The sequence below is a fragment of the Anoplopoma fimbria genome, chromosome 21 (genome assembly GCF_027596085.1).
Source record: "Anoplopoma fimbria isolate UVic2021 breed Golden Eagle Sablefish chromosome 21, Afim_UVic_2022, whole genome shotgun sequence".
Lineage (NCBI taxonomy): Eukaryota > Metazoa > Chordata > Actinopteri > Perciformes > Anoplopomatidae > Anoplopoma > Anoplopoma fimbria.
The window spans coordinates 20,748,696-20,769,210 of NC_072469.1; the positions used below are offsets into that span (position 1 = coordinate 20,748,696).

At 41.8% G+C, this 20,515-nt stretch overlaps 1 protein-coding gene across 1 annotated transcript in view; it reads left to right on the forward strand.

The window, feature by feature from the left end:
• stau2 (staufen double-stranded RNA binding protein 2) overlaps nt 1-20,515 on the forward strand; it is an 84,104-nt gene that overhangs the window by 34,869 nt on the left and 28,720 nt on the right. Inside the window, exons 11-13 of the mRNA XM_054622583.1 lie at nt 2,605-2,733; nt 5,111-5,168; nt 11,437-11,789. Coding sequence (XP_054478558.1) covers nt 2,605-2,733; nt 5,111-5,168; nt 11,437-11,789 — 540 coding nt within the window. The remainder of the gene's footprint in view (nt 1-2,604; nt 2,734-5,110; nt 5,169-11,436; nt 11,790-20,515) is intronic.

Sequence of the window (20,515 nt, forward strand, 5' to 3'; positions counted from 1 at the left end):
TGAATTAGAAACCCTTTTCTGCATGCTGTTACTGTTGGACCTCCCTGTACTCCCTTTCACTCCCCTTTTCTCGAACTCCCTGTTCCCTCTTGAAAAGTGTTGTTTGATATTCATTATATTTATGGCATGCATATAAAGTTCACAATAGATGAACATCCATCTTTATAGCCTTGTTTTCCTCAGTGAAGCATGCAACTGTCCTATTACATTAAGATTTCAAGCTGTTGTTGTTAACAAATAGCACACAGACTGTCTTCTGTTCTACAGAATGAAATAAGAATGGAGCGCTGCAGGCATGACTGCTATTCTTGGGCCAACCCCCTAAGCTAGCATGTCACTGGTCCCCTCCACAAAAATAAACATGTGATTTTTGCATTTTGGCTCTGTGGCAAAACAGAAGTTTATAATACTACGTTATGTTCAGCAAGATAATCTTCACAAATTAACTTTAACTGTTGTGATTTTAAAATTAACGGCCGAAGGAAAAAGCTAATTTTAGGCTTTTAACAAACTACATGACAATCTCATGACCGCAAGCATATACTACGGGGTTGCGGTGTGATGACGTTTTGTTATCTGATATAGCCAATTGTTAGCAACTGGTCCAATATCACGAGAGGCATATTTACTGACATTTTCTATCTTTCAAATCTATTGAATCTTCTTTCAGGTCTCTAACCAGAAGTACAGAAATGCTGACTCGTTTCAGGGCTCATTCCTGCAGCACTCTATGTGGTTAGTGCAGTAAGGAGCCAGTGTTCATTAACAGAATAAAATGTCATGGTCTTGCTGCGGCAACGACCTTTAACCCTTAACTAAGATATAGATGATTTGCTGTTTATCACTAATCCAGTAAAAAAGAGCAGGGACTTTGCATGGATGAGAGATCTCATCAGACACCACAGTTATGCTATTTAGATTTTAAAAAAGCTACATTATTACTACACACGCTCATTGCTTTTGGTTGGCCTTAAACTAGATCTATTTTCTATTCTAGTTTTGAATAGAAACTGGTATTGACTGTCTCTATTTTATCTACTTTTTACAGACTTGCAAGGGAAAGCTACCTTATTACACCATCACTTACTCAGATGCATAGTATCTAAATGAAGAAAATATTTATAAACAAAAATCCTACAGACATTATTGATCACTCAAAAATCAGAACTCGTAATTAGATTTTTCTATTTCATTTTTATTTCATCATGCCTTGAGCTGCTCCCCAGCTTACTGTGAACCATGTTACGGTCTCAGTGAAACTACTACTGAATTGTAGGAACTCACATTAATCAGGTTGTGTTTTACGTTCAAATGTATTGAACCTGTCAGGATTACAGTTTTATTTATAAACCATGTTACAGTGAATGTCGGCAGTGACGGCAAAAAAAAGAAAGACGGTAACACTATTTTGATCTTAAGTGGTGGTGTGACTTAGAGTTGGTTGGGAAACACTGAGTTGCGGGATAAGTGAATACTCTGCTAGTTGGTTTCTTGTCCTTTGGTTGTTGTTACATTTGTGTTTATCTACAACCCCAGTCGACAGTCTGTTTCGAGTATGAGGAAAAAACCTGGCAAAGCTGGCATGGTCCTTTTTTTTAAATTTATGCACAACATTTTAACTGCAGCTCTCTTTGTCTCCCTCTTCCTGTTCGTCTTTCTGTGTCCGTCTCTCTCAGTCAAACTCTCGCTCTTTGTCTCTCCTTTCCGTAATCCTCTTCTTTCATAAGAAGAACAGAGCTTCTCTTAGCATCAGGCAGTAATTCAGCCTCAAACCTATTCTCCATGCCTCTTTGATACACACATTAGGGCCCTGCGAGTGTGTGCGTGTTCCTGTTGTGCAGTCCACTCGCTCTTCTAAAATTTCCACATTGTTTCCTTTTTGGTAAGGAGCCGGGCTGAAATGAGTCTCTATTTTCGCATCTTTTTATTTTTTTCTGAACCCATCACTAGTTACGAAAAAAGGCTCCAGGTTGTGTCCGATGTCTTTTGAGTGGGTGATCATCTTTTAAAGATTTGTTAAAAGAGCGATTGTGTTGATTTTAGCAATTTGGTCATTTTTCTAAGCTTTCCTCCTCATTGTATGTTGTGTCCTACTTGATGCATTCAGACGAGCACTTGGTGAGCATGTCAGTCCTCTTTGAGCGAGTGCGCTGAAGTCCGGCTGTTCACAGGCTTTGGCTCCCAGAATGTTATTTGTACAGTGTAATTGTCTGTTTGCATAACATAACGACGTCTGATATTCTCTTGGAAATTTCTCTGCTTACATTCTGTGTAGACAGATTTAATGTTTAAGGATCACTGAAAAACAAACACTTCACTTGGAGGGCTTTTTGTGTGATGTAAATTGCTCTGCTGACTTGGCTCAGTGAGCGAGGCAGTGTTATGGCCTGAAAGTGAATGAATGCGTGACAGGAAGAGGAAAAGTCATGAGAAAATACATTTTAGCACATTTAATACCGTTTGAGCAAGTCATTCAGGGATTCATTATCACAGAGTATATCTACACGGCCATAATAATTGAATTGTGAATCTGAAAATATTTTCATTCTGGATGTCTATCTAACGTGTATGTATCTGTGTGTGTTTCTCTGCATGTGTTTGCAGGTGAAGGTGAATAACGAGGTTGCCACGGGAACAGGGCCCAACAAGAAGGTGGCCAAGCGGAACGCGGCGGAGGCGATGCTCCTGCAGCTCGGATACAAGGCCTCCACCCTCCCTCAGAACACCACCGAGGTACTAACTCTACTCATCTTCTCTTTCTCACGACAACTTTTATATTTGATAGCCAATTTATATACATGTCTCCCGCTCCGCTTATTTATTTCAGTGCCTGATTACTGTAAGTGTCGATAGTTTTTCCCACTTTTTAAACAGAATGTTGTTAGTGCTCTACTCAGGGGAGGGAGCTTACGTGGGCATAGGACTGCAGCTTACAGTCATTTCCATTATTGTTGTTAGCAGACTGGTAGAATGATAAACATCATACAACAATTAACAATTCATTATTTGGAAACTTTGGTGACTTTTTCCTCTGGCTGTTGTTTGAACTAAAAACAATGCAGAAGTATAATCAATTGTTCAAACAACAAACTAGAGCCGGCAAAATGCTACACCCAATGGACTTTTGCTGGCAAATGAGTGGAAAGCTCTGGATGCTAGCAACATAAAAGGAACTTAAACATTGGTCATTTGCATATTCTACCCACATGTAATGATAAGTTACATGTGGGTAAGTTTCCCTTTAGCAATTATAAGTTCCATGAAAGGAAACATTAGAATATAGCACCTGATGATTACATATATTCATTATCGAATAATTGGTTAATAATGTTTTTGATTGACTGGTTAAAATGTCAGTAAAACTAGGTTACTATATATATATATAATTTGAGCACTATGCGCTGTGAAAACGGTTTCCACAGATGTTTCCAGGAAAAATCCTTCTCCACAAACACGGAATCGCACACACACACACGCACACACACACACACACACACACACACACACACACACACACACTGAGATGTATACAGGACGTCTTAACATTGGTATTCCAGCCACGCTAGCAGCAGGGCTGCGGCGATAGTGATCGTGGTTGGTGGGGAACTGTACAGCTGTATGCTGATGGATTACTTAAAGAAATTCTGTGCACAGATCCTATTTTGTCTATACGTTATCGCATCTGTACAGCAGTGTGTCATACTAATTTGATTATCTGATTTATCACGAGTCCCAGTGCAGCTGACATGGTCAACCCATTATGTAACCTGCTCAGCTCCCCTGAACCGAATGTGTTTTGCAAGCAACCATTGATCACCATCATCTTTATTCACCTCGTTGGTTTCTAAGCTCAAGAGAGCAGATTAAGATAGAGATGAGGTTGCATAACCGGGCTCTCTGTAAATATTCATCATTCCCCAGACAGCTCATTAGTTAGATATGTGCTGCAGCATATATCGTATTCAGACAGCCATACCATATAGCGAAAGGATGGCACTTGCTCTTATAAGAATTTCTGTGTAGTTGTCTCGTTTTTCTCTAGAGAAACCACAACCCATGCATTTTGCAGTCAATATTCCCCTTCATTCTCATACTAAACATTCAAGCTCTGCCATTTTTCATTTGTTTTTTTATGAAGTTAACTCTGACAAACTTCTAAATCTTAAGCATATTAGTCCTGTGCTGAAGTGACGAACAGTCTGCACACCGAACACGCTCCAGTTGCACGTGTTGACATGGAAATGTCAAATGTTGCACACACGGTATTGAATTTCTGTTTGCATCATTGCATGTTTAATGTGTTAACCCCAGAAACTACTATGTTTTGATGTCTGAGGTTTCACATGCACTGGAAATAAGCCGCCCATTGAGTCTCGCGGTTTAATCTAATTCCTGGCAAGAGGTGGGACCTTTCTGGTTACACTCAAGGCAGAATATTTAGACAGAATGGAGTTAGTGGCTGATACATGGCTGTGCATTGGCCTGACATCTCTGAAAACATCTCTATAAGAATGAGTTGGACGGCCTACTTCTCATTAGATCCTGAGACAACCCCGAGCTCTATGGAATGATTAAACAGATTTTGCAAAGCTCCTGTTTTGTAGCATAGGTTGTGTCTCTTTAGATCTCTCTCTTTCTGGTTCTCCGTCCTCCCTTGCCTCCCCTTCTTTCAGGCGCTCTGTTGCACTACATTCCCACCGTGGGATTGTGGGTGATCTGTGCAAAAGTGTGAAGAGACTTGGAAGGGGTTTTAAAGCGGGATGTCACCTCCTCACTATGCACATACATCCGAAAATTATTTGTTTTTCTGTATCACACCCGTGTGTTTGTGGCTGTTTGTGTTTGTGGAGGCAATGCGCATACCACAGCAGAAGTAACACACTGAAAAGGGACCTTCTTTGGATACTAAACACTTGACAACCCCCTAATTAAGTAGCTGGCCTAGACAGACATTAGGTTCTTAAGCATTTACTCCTGTGAGCGCTCGTCTCTTTGTGGCCCCAAACAGTAGGAAGGAACTCGTCTGACATGCGTGAAGAAGCTGTCTGTTCAAGAATTTACATCTCTCTTACCTCCCCCCCTCTCTCCTTCTCTCTCCGAATCACTACAGATGGACAACAAAGGCTGGAATGGACAAAAGGCGTCATTTACCGAAGCGACGAGTAACAGTGAGTATCCGCACGTCTCCCTGTGTCTCCATCTATGTGCTTCTCCTCCTCCTCTGCGGCTCTCCATCTCTCCCTCCATCCCGCAGGTGGTTTTAGCCGCCGAGATGGCCCGGCGTTTAATCTCTGTGACTGGTCAATGGGCTTCTGACTGTCAGCTTAATTGGCCGTGCGTCCTCGTGGGGAGCCTGCGAATTCAGGGCTCATTCACACAGGCTTACAGGGCCGGCACACTGAGGCCCTCCGGGGAGTCCCCCCACTGCCTTCCTGTGCAGAAAAAACTAGCCTTTCACTCAGGATTAACACACAAGTACACTGGGGCACAGATGCACACACACACACACACACACACACACACACACACACACACACACACACACACACACACACACACACACACACACACACACATTATCCTACACACACAGACACAAAATGTTTAGGCAGGCTAAATGATGACATGATATGAGGATAAACCACATACCAGCTATAGACAAAATAAGATAAAGACCTCATGAAAAAGCAACTTTGAAGTAACTTAATCATCATTACAAATGCTGCAACAAAGGAAGCTCGTGTAAATCATTTGCTTAGATAGTATAAAGAATGGTATATAATGCTTTACACTGTATATCATTTTCCTTTTGTTTAGCTTGTGACTGCTTTTCATCTTTGTTGATGCAGTTTGCAGTTCATGATATATGGTGTCACAAACTTAGAGGCAGCTCTCTCCAACATATTAAATCATTGTAAACTGTGTCCCTGCAGTTTGAGTCCAGATGATCCAGCCTCTTTGATTTTTAGTCAGTCGGTCCGCCAGTTGGTTCGAGACTTGAAGTATCTAGTCAGCTATTGGTTGAATGCAATGGAATTTTCTGCAGACATTTGCGGTCCCCAGGGGATGAATCCTTTGGCGATCCCTTGACTTTCCCCAGCTCCATCATGAGGTTGATGATATATTTTAGTGAAAACATGTCAACAACTATTCAATGGATTCACACGACATTTGGTACAGACATTCATGTCCCCCTCAGGGTGACCTCTGTGACACTGGTAATCCCCTGACCTTTCATCCAGCTCCATCATCAGGTTGGTTTATTACCAAATACTACCAATATTCCCGTTGTTTTCAACTGTTTTGTGCAGAGTGCTAATTAGCAAATGTTAGCATGCTATCAGGTTAAACAACAATGACAAACATGGTTTATATAATACCTGCTGAACACCAGCATGTTAACATTATCACTGTGAGCATTTTATAATGCTGAAGTTAGCATGTAGCCCAAAGCACCACTGTGCCTCAGTATAGCAGCATAGAACTGCTAGCATGGCTGTGAGCTGTCTTACGCTGCATTAAAAACCAGACCCCTTTCATAACTGACAAATGCTGTTATGTCATATGAGATTCCCCCGTACTGCAGTTCACTGACAATAACCTGTTTATTCAACTGCATGTTAACATGCAGCTTAGTCTCCGATCATCGGTCACTGTCAAGGATGAAACCAGTTATGAAACAATTGCAGAGACATTGGGACATATTAAACTGTAGACAAATACAAAATAGTTTTATGACAGCATTTATGTACAAATTGTCTCTTGAATGTGATGGCGTTAAGGAGCGTTTTTTATTTATAGAGGGATGACCCTTCTCTAAAAGCGTAAAGATGCAATTTTGTAAGAAACAGCTGGTATCTCTCCCCTGTATCTGTTAGGTTTTGTCTGCAATCAAAATAAAAACAATGAAACAGCCTTCCTCCCACCAAAGTCAAACGCCATTTCAAGACTTCACATTTCATTCTCAGTTGTTTTCCTAGTCTCCAGAGTCTGGCAGCAATGGTTTTTTTCCATTTATACCACATGGTGTGGCAGTTAAGTGGGTTAATATTTTATCACAGGTTTAATAAGTTATTCAAGGAATTCATCGTCATGTTGTTGCTTAAGCAGATCAACGTGCATTGGAGTATCTGAGCTTGATTTGTTGTGATGTGTGGAGTTCTGCCCTGAATGCCAGCAGAGTAAATGTCAACAGCTTGAGTAAGAGCAGTTTAGGGGACAAATGTGTGTGAGGTGTGGAGCCGCAGAGTGGAAAACAAACAGATATTATTATTAGATCCGAATGTACTGTCGTCACTCGGGTCTAATGGAGGCTTTTGGCAACGCTGCAGCCCTCTGACATTGGGTGTCCAGCTTCAGTCTAGAGAGGAGAATGAATGTGAGATTTCAGCTTGCTTTGTGTTGAAAAGTAGAAAGCAGATTGGTAAGACTGTTTGCCCATTGTTGGTCCAGACTCCTTTTACACAATCCAGATGAGAACTGAGCTCCTGCCACAACTTTTATAGCACTCATATGTGTAATTCTCCGAAAGATATATCATCTAACTTTTGTTTATAGATAAATGGTTGTTTTCTTGTATAAACAGTTTTGGTGATTGTGGTTTCTATGGTAGCCCCAGCTCAAGCATTGCCCAATACCTCCAGAGCAGAGCCCCGTGGGAAACAAAGTCTTCCTTATTTGGTGATTATTCCTATTGTTGGCCTGGAGCGTGTCTGTGGTCCCATGCCATTCCCACTCATAGTTTATCTCAGACTCAGCATGAGGCGTAACTATCTACTAATTATCTCTTTAAAGTTGCCCAAACCACACAACACTCACACGACGCTAATGACTGAATAATGTTTATTGCATAAACACCATTTACTACTCATTCAAACAGATACAGCTGTTCTCTGTTTTCTGTGTGTCTATGATTGCTGAATGGAAGATGTTTCTGGTTTGTCTGTTGTTTTGATTGACTAAGCAGTTTATTGAATAAAAGTAGGAATAACTAAATCAGTTTGCAGAATGGCAGCATACACTGTTAAAAAAATAAAAAGCTCTGGCGTCAGAATGAATGTAACATTTTTTTTATATGATAAACATGATAATTTGTTATTTGTGCTAAAGTGTGATTTTAGAGAAAAACAAAGAGCAGGAAATAATTTGTCAGCTCTTGAAAAACTTAACAAGTGTTTAAATTACAGGAGTTGTTTCACAGCTAAATTCTTTTTCACTATTAACTAGAATTTTACAGGGACTTTAAAGTTAAAACAGGTGACAATCTTTTTTTCCCCCCCGACTTTATCTTGCTTTAATAGTTTAAATAGTACTCAGGGGCGTGCCAGTACACTGTGACATCATTGCCGGGTGTGGTTACAGATTTAATTATTCAGTTACATTTTGGGGGGTTTATTTTTGTTTGTTTTAGGTTCACTTCACCAATTTTAACTGTTATGTGTAGGTCCATTACATAAATAAAATACATTTTTCTTTCAGGTTGTAATGCAATGAAAAAACAAAAAATGCCAAAAGGGGGTGTATTCTTATGCAAGGCACTTTACTCTGTCAGAAAGGCAACAGAAAAAGAGCAACTTGTGTGTTCTGTTTGAGTGACATATTAAGAGAGTAATATATTATTTAGCTCGTTAACTTGTAAAACAGAATTTAATGAATGCCATCTTGGAGTCTGTCATTCAGTTGTCTTCTGTTTTGTATGTATCTTTTTTGCATAGGTATGTGATTTGAATCCTGCATGGGAAAGGCGGACTCTACCAGTAACACTAAAAACTAGAAAAAAGAATCAGTGACAGAATGCAATGCACAAAGGCTATTAAAAAAGAAACATCAACCATAAATAGTAATACAATTGGGGGTGATATGATGAAAGTTTTTAGGTTCACGATGGTGTGATACGTTTACATCAATAAGTTAATTGTATCATAATGGTTGGTTGTACCACGTCCCTCACACAACTCTCATTGACCAGCTGTGCTCCACACAAAGAACATGGCAGCATTATGTAAAGCAAAGCGTCCTTTGCCTTGAGTGATCTGAGGGATGCAGTGCTATAACGAACAGGGTGGCTTAGAGACAGGAAGGGAGTGTAAAGAAAAAGAAGAAAAAGAAGTAAGAAGAGTGATTTTTCTCCCTTCTATTCCCATGGGTATTGCAGCAGGGCTTTTCACTCGAGTTGCCACATTTCATTTCCTGCTGTGCGTGTGTGTGTTTGTGTGTGTTTGTGTGTGTATGTGCGTGCGTGCGTGTGTTTGTGTGTATGTCTGTGCACGTGTGAACTATGTGAAGGTCTTGCTCCAACGTGGTGATTTATAGCGGCGGGCTCTGGCCCTATCTGTTTTCGATCAGTCTCATGCTTGGCTCTGGCTTCCCTCCAGCTCTCCCCTGGCCCACCGGACGCCGAGTCTGGGTGGGACCCCTCCGATACTGCCTGGAACCAGCACCACAAACACACTCTCCCTCACTGTTACGTCCCCCCCCCCCAACTTCTCCGCCTCACAGTGCTTCTCCCCTGCTCTCTCCTTTTCCCCAGCTAGCTCCCACTTCATGTACACAGTTTCACAATCTCTACCCAACGTACGTACGCACGCACAAACACACTCCGTCACTCTCACTTTAACTGTCTCTCCTCCTTTGTCTCACTCTTGCTCATTGTTGCTCTCACGCTCTTGCTTGCCATCAGACACCAACCCTGAAGCACTCAATCACATGCAAACATGCAAACATCCTCACAGGCACGCCCACGCACACTTAGGCAGACAATCACACACACTCACACGGATTACATACACTGCCCATTCCCAAACCCCCCCCAAAAAAAAAATCATAATTTTCTCTGTCCAAAGCTGATGTCATGTTGGCTAACACCTTTCATTTTTTGTGATACATTCAGAATGCGCAGGCCTGCAAGTTTTACTTGCGTAAATTCTAATTAAAGTTGTCATCATGATTGGGAGGGGGGGGAACAATCCTTACGGTTGTGTCATTGCTGGCATGGGGCAGTTTGTTGTAGTATGAGTAATAAGTCCTGGATTTCATTGCTGTTTCCTTCAGCTTCTCTGCTCCTCTGGAAAGGAACGCAAACTTCATTGTTCATAATGAGAAATACTGTCTGCAGGGTCTAAGAAACCTTAGACCAGAGTAAGCTACAATTGCGCAAAAATCTCTCTTTCCTTGTATGTGTGTATGCATGTGTGATGGTAAAGTTAACTCAAACAGGAAGTGGCCTGTCAGTCATGCACTCACTCCAGCGCTTTCTCCCAGCTGTTGGCCCGTACGCACACTCCCAAACAAGCACACATGGACGTACGCACAGACACACACACAGCTGGTCTTCCTGTCTCTGGTGACCTTGGCTGGGCTTTGGAGGGTCTGCATGGTTTTCACAACCATTCATTCCTGCCTCCTCTTCCATTTGTACTGGCTCCAAGCTCATCCTTCTCTTTTTTATGCTTCTTCTCCCTTCAGATCTCTTCTTCTTCTTTCACATCTCATATTCCTTCCTCTCACTTTCATCACAGCCACAAAGTGTTGGTGTTTCCTCCTTCCACCTGTCACGACCATTTCAGGACAGTGATGTCAGAGTGTTAGGAAGCAAACATAAGCGAATGAGATTCTTCCAAATAGTCTGGATCGGAACCTAGTCTTGGATCGTCTTCGTGCTCAGCTGGATAGAACCACAGCATATCTGGACCGAGGTCCGTCCAATTAACTCAGAGCTGGTCAGAGGTGCCTTGGCCTTTCGGAGCAAAATTGCTCTGGACGTTTCCTCGAGCCACCGAAGTACTCTCACAAGAACCTTGATCTGAGACCGAACCAGCTTCTGAGTTCTGTTTGAAGAGATGTCATAAGTGAAGCAGGATGCCGGTTAGCTGACAGCGCTCTTTCCCATCAATGATGAAGTCATAGCCGCTCTGTTGATATTGGTGGATGCTCCGCTTGTGTCTGTGTTTGTGTTTTAGAGCGAGAGAGAAAGAGGCTGTGTGTGTGTTTCCCAGCAGACACTTTGATAGTGCTTGGAACTGCCAAACCACATGAAACTGTCATCTACGTTCGGTGATGGAATGTCAGTTTCGAAGCCAGCCCACACACACACACACAAATGGACACAGCTACACAAACACACACACACACACACACACACACACACACACACACACACACACACACACACACACACACACACACACACACACACACACACACACACACATCCTGGCATTGTCTGGTAATGAGTGACAGAGAAATGTGTGTGCAAATCATTTCAACGATTAATAACGAGAGCCATAACAATCATTTTTCTCTCTTTTCTGTCCCCCATTCTCCTACCATTGTCCCTTTCTGCTCCTTTATAAACCATGTGACCTTACCTATACTCAAACACTATTTCTGCTGCTCCACGCTTTCTCTCCTCATTTTCTGTCCATTTATCCCCTCCAGCCCAGAAGGGTCTGCTCCACCTCAGCCCTGACGTTTACCAGGAGATGGAGGCCAGCAGGAAGCAAGGGGGCGGTGCTCCGGGTCCTGGCGGCAACAGTGGCGGCTCCGTCTACATAACATCCAAAGACATCGGGCCCTGCTCTGCCCCGCTGCCCCCAGGACACCCTCCATACTACAGCAGCTCAGGCTCTTCACCCAGCCCAACCGCTACCATGGCCAGGGAGCTGCTGCTGAACGGTCAGTCACCAACAGCTGACTCCTCGCTGCCAATGAAGGGGAAGAACTCGGCCCTCGGCGTCTCGGTGCAGCCTGCACAGCAGCTGGACTACCTGGCTCGCATCCAGGGCTTCCAGGTGAGATGCAAGAAGGTGGAAATGCTGCTTTAAGGGTGTCTGTAGTAAAGCTAAAATGTATAAAGTATGTGGAAATTCTAGTCATACAACCTTAGTCCCTTAGTTTTGGCAGGTATGATAACATTGTAATCACCAAGTTAATTGCTCAGATCTGGAAACACAGGAAAATAGCTAGAAGAAAGTGCACGTTAGGTAAACTTATTTGGAAGTGAAAATAAAAGTGGAGGGTCAAAGCACCCAAGCTGTCCATTGTAAACACTCTCCACAGTTTACAAACTGACTTCTTGGTTCAAATTGGACAAATATGACTTACACAGGGTTTCCCCCTAGAAATTGATTAGCAAATGTGGTAAGTTACTGGGAAGCAATACGATGTCATTGCTGAGCTGAATTGGACATTTCCTGATGCATCTCATTTTGTGATCAATGTTCATGATACTAGAATATTTTACTCATAAAATATGAGACCTTTGCTGTGTGACTTTCCCTAAAAGTTAAAAAGCCTAAAATTATGTCCCACAAAAACGAGACATTTCCTTTGCTGGCGATTTTTAATTTCAGGCAGGCAGGGGCCCCTCCACCATTAGATTCTGCGGGAACCCTGCTTACTGTACTTGTACATGCACACAGTTTTACTGCCCAATTGTCTCACTGTTCGTGTTTTATGCTCCATTCAACATGTTTTCAGATCTCGGTACTCACCAAAGTAATTAGCAGTTACTTTTGGGACCATAATGTTATCATAACTGATAGAAATGATGACCACAATTAGGGAAGTGAGACCATAATTGTATAAAGGCGGGATTTTTCCTTTTGCACATTGCACCGTGTTTTTTTTTTTTTTTTTCTTCTGGGTAGAAGCCCAATCAAGAAGGCCTCCATGCGGATAGGCATGCAATTGTTTCCAATTTCACATTTATTCCACGTGTGGAATACAGGCTTGTATTTCATTTGAACTGTCATAAATTAGGTCATAAAAGTCATAATTTAAACTTGGTAAAAGCTGCAGTCCTTCTGTGCTACAGTCGTACAATATGCACACACACTGATGTGACAGCACAGATGTTAGCATGACCATGCATGAATATAACCCCCACACACACACACACACACACACACACACACACACACACACACACACACACACACACACACACACACACACACATTCCTTCTCTTATTATTCTCCCAATAGGCCTTTGTTGTAAATAACAGTGTGGTCTTGGTCAACCTGTGTGGTTATGAAGAAGAAAAGTTGCACACAAAAGCATGCACTTACACTCTCTCACACTCACACACACACACACACACACACACACACACACACTTAAAACCTCACAAGAGAGGCTTTCTGTATCGATTCACATGCAATCTACACAAACAAAGATTCATGTAGCAGTTACAGGTGATTTGAGGTGGAGGAAACTTTCTAAGAAGAAGAAAGTGGTGCTCCTACAGGAAAAGTGGAGTGGAGAGCTGCTTAATAACACACTATCCGTTTTGTGTTTCTCACTGTGGACATTATTGGCAGGCTATGAATTTAGAGCTGGAACTAAACCTCACAGGTGCTTCTGTCATTACCAGACTGGACACACACTGAACAGAAACACACACTTGCTGTTGGCACTCAGTGTGTGTTTTAAAGAGAGACAGCCCGGTGTCTGTTTTAATCAGTGCCGGCCGATCTGCAGTGCATACCATGCCACCGATACCAGCGCCTGTTCATTTAAGCTGCAGATGCTTTTTATCAGTTTGAACGAAAACATTTTATCTTAACCTGCTGAGGGTTCCTTTGAAAGGCCTTTGTTATTGCTCTGAGCCTTCCTGTGTGTGTGTAACCTGAGAGAGCTCTGCTGCCTGGCCAAGCCCAAATACACTTGTACATATGCACACACACACACACACACACACACACACACACACACACACACACACACACACACACACACACACACACACACACACACACACACACATACACACACACAGCAGGTTCTGTTTAATGGAAATGGAGGAGTTGGGCTAAGCCTGTGTGTGAAGATTAAGTACTTGTCGTTCTCATACTGCACAAATTATATCCCACTTCGGATAAATAGAAGTATAGCTATTGTCGCTGCATCTTTACCTGCATTGATCTGCATAAATAAATACACACATTTTTATTATTCTTTCCATATTTCCATGTTGGTGTGTGTTTCTTAAGGGAGGAATTCAGGCTGTAATTGAGACATGCAGACAATATGTGTTCTACTGAGGGGATGTTTCATATCATGTGGGTTTGTAATGAGAACCTCTGGTTGCCTACAAAGCCATGTTAGGCAGACTATAAGGCTTATGTAGTCTTAAGTGTTTTTGTGGGCTCAACCACCAAAGATTTTTTTTATGTTTTTGCCAAAAAAGTGCACTTGCCGGCTTTTCCACTGGACGCGTTATGTGCCGCTCTGTGTCATGTCTGCTTCCTCTCGACCACACTCAACAAACTAGCGCTTCGATCCACTGTAAGATTTTTCTTTTGTTGTAATTTGATAATAATCCCTTTGATTGATTAGTAACTTTGTTTTTGTTTTGTAATTATGTTCAAATCAAGTGAGCGGATTACAGTGATCGCCCAACACTGGATTAAAGCAACCAAGAAAGCACTGAGGACATTCTCATAGTGTCTGTTTCATCCATCCAACTCCACAGACAAAGACCCGGGCCTACCTGCTAAGCCCTTCTTTTGATTTGATTGGAAAATAGCCTCTGGTGGAAGCTCTGACTGGATAAGCAACAGTGTGTTGTACTCACGCCAGCTTGGAGCAAGGATGCTGGCACTCACTCCAGTGTTTTGTGTGTGTGTGTGTGTATTTCCTATTAATTTGGCTGGCGTGTTGTTGGCACGGCGGGTATGTGCGCTGGAAGTAGGGCAGAAACAAAGAGGCAGGAGGTAATAGACAACACATGGACCAAGGATGAAGTACTGAGTAAGAGCCACGTAACAGATTCTCCCTCTTTCTCTTTGTCCATGTATTTCCTTCTTCTTCCTTTGGTTAATGATTGTTATGTGTTGGTCTTTCTGCACCATCATCAAAATCAGTTCTTCCTCTGTTCTTATTTCTTCCCTTTTGATTCAGCAAATTGACTCTCCCTCTCTAATGCCTCATTTCAATTGCGTTTTTTCATCTTACCTCAACTAACTTGTGGTACCTAGCACTTTTGTCTAGGTGGGATTCTTAGCTGATGGTCATAGCAACGCCATGAGTTACTGCTGTGACATCAACTTCAACACAACACTCACTGGATTCTTTCATTGGCAACCAAAATGAGGAATGTCTGCACATTCTCGGTTGAATGTTGGCGAGTTTTGCGGGCTGCCAATTTTCAAAGTCTTGGTCAAGAGAATTATAAAAGATTTAGCTCGCAACTGATGGCAACCTGGATATTTAAAAAATAAAATTGCAGGCTCTAAAATTGCAGAAAGTCACACAGCAAAGGTCTCATATTTTATGAGTAAAATATTCTAGTATCATGAACATTGATCACAAACTCCACGTTTTAGTATCAGCACAGCTTGCTTGGAACCTCCACCCAGGTGATACCAAAAAAAAGTACCAGCTCCTATTCACAACTTTTTCTAATGGAAAACCCAAAAAGAACGGTTCCACATGAGTCGACTTGAGTATAGCCGTGGCGTACCATGCAGTGGACCGGCAAAGTTTCTCTCGCTGTTTGTGTAGTTTGAAGAAGTTGAGGGATTTGACCCCGGCATTGCAGTCACCAGCTGTCCATTTACTCTGCCACCACTTTACTAAATAGAGTCATCGCAAACTGCCTCCGCATTAGATTAATCACTGTTACCTCCCTTTTAAAGTGAGCTGAATATTTTTCATATAAAACAATAATGATTGATGGGAAGCTGATGATTTTTTCCCCCCATAAAATGGAGTGGTGATACAAACCTGGATTAAGATAAACTCTCCTGCTTCTGAGCAGATATCATTTGTTGTTCCTTCACGCCTTTTTCTCATGCTCTGTATTTCCAATAACCTGCTTGGTTCTTGGAAGACTAGAGTGTTCGTCAGAGCCGCAGTCTCTGTTTATCCATGTCTGAATGTGGACTGGCAGTGGTCTTATTTAGTCGCTGAGCAAGTTAATAAAGGAGTGAAAGGGGCAGAGAGAGAGAGAGAAAGGAAGTGTGGATGAAAGACCAGTGTGTCTCTCTCTCTCTCTGTGTGTGTGTGTGTGTGTGTGTGTGTGTGTGTGTGTGTGTGTGTGTGTGTGTGTGTGTGTGTGTGTGTGTGTGTGTGTGTGTGTGTGTGTGTGTGTGTGTGTGTGTGTGTGTGTGTGTGTGTGTGTGTGTGTGTGTGTGTGTGTGTGTGATTACAAGCTGCTTTTTGGACCAATACACGGAGCGTGATTCCTCAGACATGAGAGAGAGACAGTGGTGGGCATGTGTGCAACTTGATGTAATTATTTATTTATATGTATAATCAGTAGCCGCAACCTCTGATCACGCGGACAATTTTGGGTCCGTCATTCCTCGATCCTGCACCATCAACAGAGACATTTTAAATTAGATTAATTTGTAAGCATGCAAGATTTAAAAAACAAAATTATGGATACTTGAGCACTAAATGTAGTTTTTCTGGCATTGAATAACTTTGGTTGACGTAATTTGCGGTTTGGAATAATTCAGTTGTCTCTTTCAAAACCGCCTTGGAAATTAGATTGAAAATTCCAATGGGATTATCCTGGATAAATAAATGTTAAATAAAATTGAAAAGACTATGAACATGCAGGCACTCACTTTACCGGGTAAATTCAGCAGCATGTGCTCCTCCTGATGCATTGCTATGGCTCAAAGATCTCCAGTCTGTCTAAACAAGACAGACAATGACCGACTTTTTCCGTCATTGTTAAAGGCAAAATATTCAGCAAAATATTCGGTTAACGCAACCCATCTTATATTTCCATAGAGCTAACATTACCAACTAACTTGTCATACATGACCAAGTAAGGCCGGAGTGTATAGAATTGAGAATCTATGTTTTATTGATGATGAATTCAAATTTGTGAGAGGAAGACTGTGTTATTTCTTCTTTCAGAAGTGTCATAGTCCTGCTGTAAATCATGTCCAATATGTAGACCAGTTGATCTGATATTTAAATTGTATGCCGTCACCATTTGGTTATACTGTATATGGATTAGATGCATCATGTTAAACCAAAGGTGCATGAAACCAATATGACCCAGAACAGGAAGCAGAGATCTCATTATTTTTTTGTTGTGCATAATGCAGTAAGCCATATTCCTAAGTATCTGGCATGTACCGTGAATGTAGCACCTTTTTCAGCACAAATTACAAATTACACCCCTCCTGAGGTTGAGTTTTGGTTGTGCAAATGGAAAATATGACAGAACCACTTTGTGTATTGTAGCAGATATTTGAAACAGCCTGTAGAGTTTTTGATGACTTGCATAAACTGTAACCCGATAGTTTAGGTTTTATTATTTGTGTGTATGTGTTCTGTGTAGAGTCTCAAATCATTAGTGCAGGATCACTCTTGCCATGTGAAAAGTACAAAAAAGAAAGAATCATTGATTATTCATGGTCTCGTAAAGAATAACTATAGTGCAGAACTTTATGTGAAGTATAACTTAAACAAAAGACAAAACATCCCAAAGTGCACAGTTACACTCAGGAACATTACTTTCCTATCTGCAAGGACATCAGGAATGCAATCTTTAGTAAACTGACTTCCATTTATGTTGATTTCTTCTGGCTTGATGAAGATGAAAAACTTAAATTATGTTTCAGGAAAGGAACCTTTTTTTATTTGCCAGGCCTGGGCGAGAAGGCAGAATGTTTTGTTTCAGACCGAGCGGTGAAGTTACCTGTCATTTTGTAAATAAATAGAACTTAATGAAATGGGTGTCCACTGCAGCTGTATTTTTGGTGTCTTTTTAAATCCATATGGGTTGGGCACCTTATGTGCATGACACAAAAATAAAGATAACAATCAATCAATCATTCATATAGGGCAGATGTTAACTCTTAGTGACACAGGATATTGCACTGTTTCAGAAATTGTTAATATCCTCCTGCATATGGCAATCAAATATTCACACACTGTATCAGATCATTCCATGTTGTGTCTGGAGGAGTTTCATGGGATCTACAGTACCTATCTGCTATGTCCACCTGCTAAATCCAAACTCAATAACACCACAAAGATAGCAATCAGCTGGGTTACGCTATCCGGCCCGGACAGGCTTAAGTTGGGAGATGGATTTAGAGAGAGAAGGGAGGGTCCGTGCTCTTTGCTGTGCTGGAATCAGAACTTCCATGTTGGAAATCCCATGTTAATGAAAACACTATCCTTGGCGGGTGGCTGGTGTTGATATCCATTCAGTGCAGTTCCCAGGATTTCTCACACTTTCACGACGTTTGCTCTTCCCTCTCGCCGCTTCCTTCTTTGGCTGTGTAGGAAAACCACTTCAAATGGTGCCGACTACACCTTGTGCCCTGCCTGGCACTTTCTACGCTTTTTTTTTTTTTCTCCCCCCCACCCTCCTCTCCTGATCTCCACTGCTGACTCTCATCTCTCTGTATCAACATCAAACGCCCAATCTGGTACAAACGTTCAAAGACTCTTAACAGTTTGTTTCCAACCTCTTTGTCATCGTCTCATTCCTCTCCTCTCTGTTTACTCTGGGATTTGTGTTAGAAAATACATTTCAGGATGGCTAATTCCACCACGTTTGATTTCTGGGGCAGGGTGATGGCTTCCAGCTGTGCTCCGCGGCATATTTGTGTGAAGAGCGATCTTCGAAAACAAGTTTTGTCTGTGGTATAAATCAGACCGTTAATGCCGTGCTGGCTCGGTCTCTCCGCTTACATGGTGGCCCTGTGTGCGTGTCGGTGCGTGTGTCTGGCAAAACTGAGTGATGATGTTTTTGCACCACAATCAAGCCCATTTGCAAACCTTTAAATCAAATACCCTCAAATGCAGGCACAGCATATTGCAAATTTGAATATGCAGCGTAATCCTTTTTTTTTGGGTGCTTTTGTTCTCAGTATTTTGATAGTATTGATCATATTTCATGGAATTCTCGAAACTAGGCGGTGCTAGCAGCTGTGTGCCAACACAGTCCCAGCATGGGGAGATCTGGGTGTGTTAGCCTGGCACTTTTTTAATAATCTAAAAAGTGTTCTTCATTATCTGCACAATAGTCGCTGTAGAAACAGCTAGCCTCGCTCTGTTCAGAGATAACAAAGAATCCATCTAGCTTAGCAGCTTCACAGAAACATAGAAACTCTCTAAAAATCACTATAGATCGTCCACTATAAAACCACAAATAATTATTTTTCCCTTTTTGTTTTTGTCAAGATTAAACAAACAAGATGTAAGATGCTAATTAGTAAGGTTTTGAGTTGCTGGTAGGGGAATTTTTCTTTTTTCTTTCAGGCTAGCTGTCTCCCCCTGTTTTCATTGTTGATGCCAACTTAAGCTAGGAAGGCTTAAAGTTGCTGATGACTTTAACTTCATATTTAATGTGTTGATCGTCTTTCTTCAACTGTTGAAGAAATGTTTTTGTTTTTCTGGTCATTCTCCGCATTTATTTTTAGCCTGAATTTCTCTAGAATATCTGTTCCATGAAGTTCTCGGAAGTTAACTGGCATCCTTCAAACTCACTTTATCTCATTGTCTTAAGTCTTCTTTCTGTGATTCAGGCAAAGTGCTCTCAAAGGTTTTTTTTGAGTGACAGCTTTGTTTGTCCTTAACCCCCCTGCCATTAGGAGAAGTGAAACGTATATTAACAGTGTTCTTTAAACACACTTGACCCCTGATGTCCCCACTGGAGTGGCTCGACTTGGACCCCTAATTGCTTCTCACCAACAATGACAGCGTTCCTCAGCTGAGAGGGCTTGTTTATTATAGTAAAGTCAAAGTTATTTCCGTGCTCTTTGATTCTCCACAGCCTGCATTCGGCTAAGTCTGGAATCAACCTCTTAGTCCCGCGCTGGTTTTGTTCTGTGGTTATAAATGGGGTTTATGAAAACACGCATAATTAGTGTTTGTTTTTGCAGTTACCTTGACAGTATTTCGAAACACAGTCCGAATGATATGGACCTGTGCATGTAACTGTGTGTCCTCTACATGTCTGGGTTTCCTGTTTGTGGGTGTGCCCAAGCATATTTGTGCACGGAACATAAATGTTAGGCATGGCTGCATGCACACTATGACTGTGATTTCTTTTTAGTTTGTGCATGTTCGTGTTTGTTCAAGGGGCATTTGAAGAGGGGCAATCCAGCTTTAGAAGCCAGGTGTCAGAGGTCGTTCCACGTTAGTGCCATCGATCAATCGCAGGCCTTGCGTAACTCTCCTGCTTCTTTGTCTCTAAAGGAAGTGGATTAGAGGCCGTTGTCTGAGTTGGGACCTAAGATGATTAGTTAGGCCTGTTTAGAATGCATGCACTCACAGATGCATACAAACACGCACTCAAAACAGACATCCTGGCTGGGAGAATAGACAGTTTCTTTTTAAGATGCTCGTTATATCCGCCAAATCATCGCAAATGAGATTATGCCATAATTGTCTTTGAAGCTTGCACATCAGGCAACTTTCTTTCCTACCTGCAGGTCAGAGTTGCTGGGAAATCTCCAAAGTAACCAGGAACTTTGACTATTTCCTCAAAAGGCCACCAAGAACGTAAGACCTCCGGGTGGCGTTTGGTGATCTGAC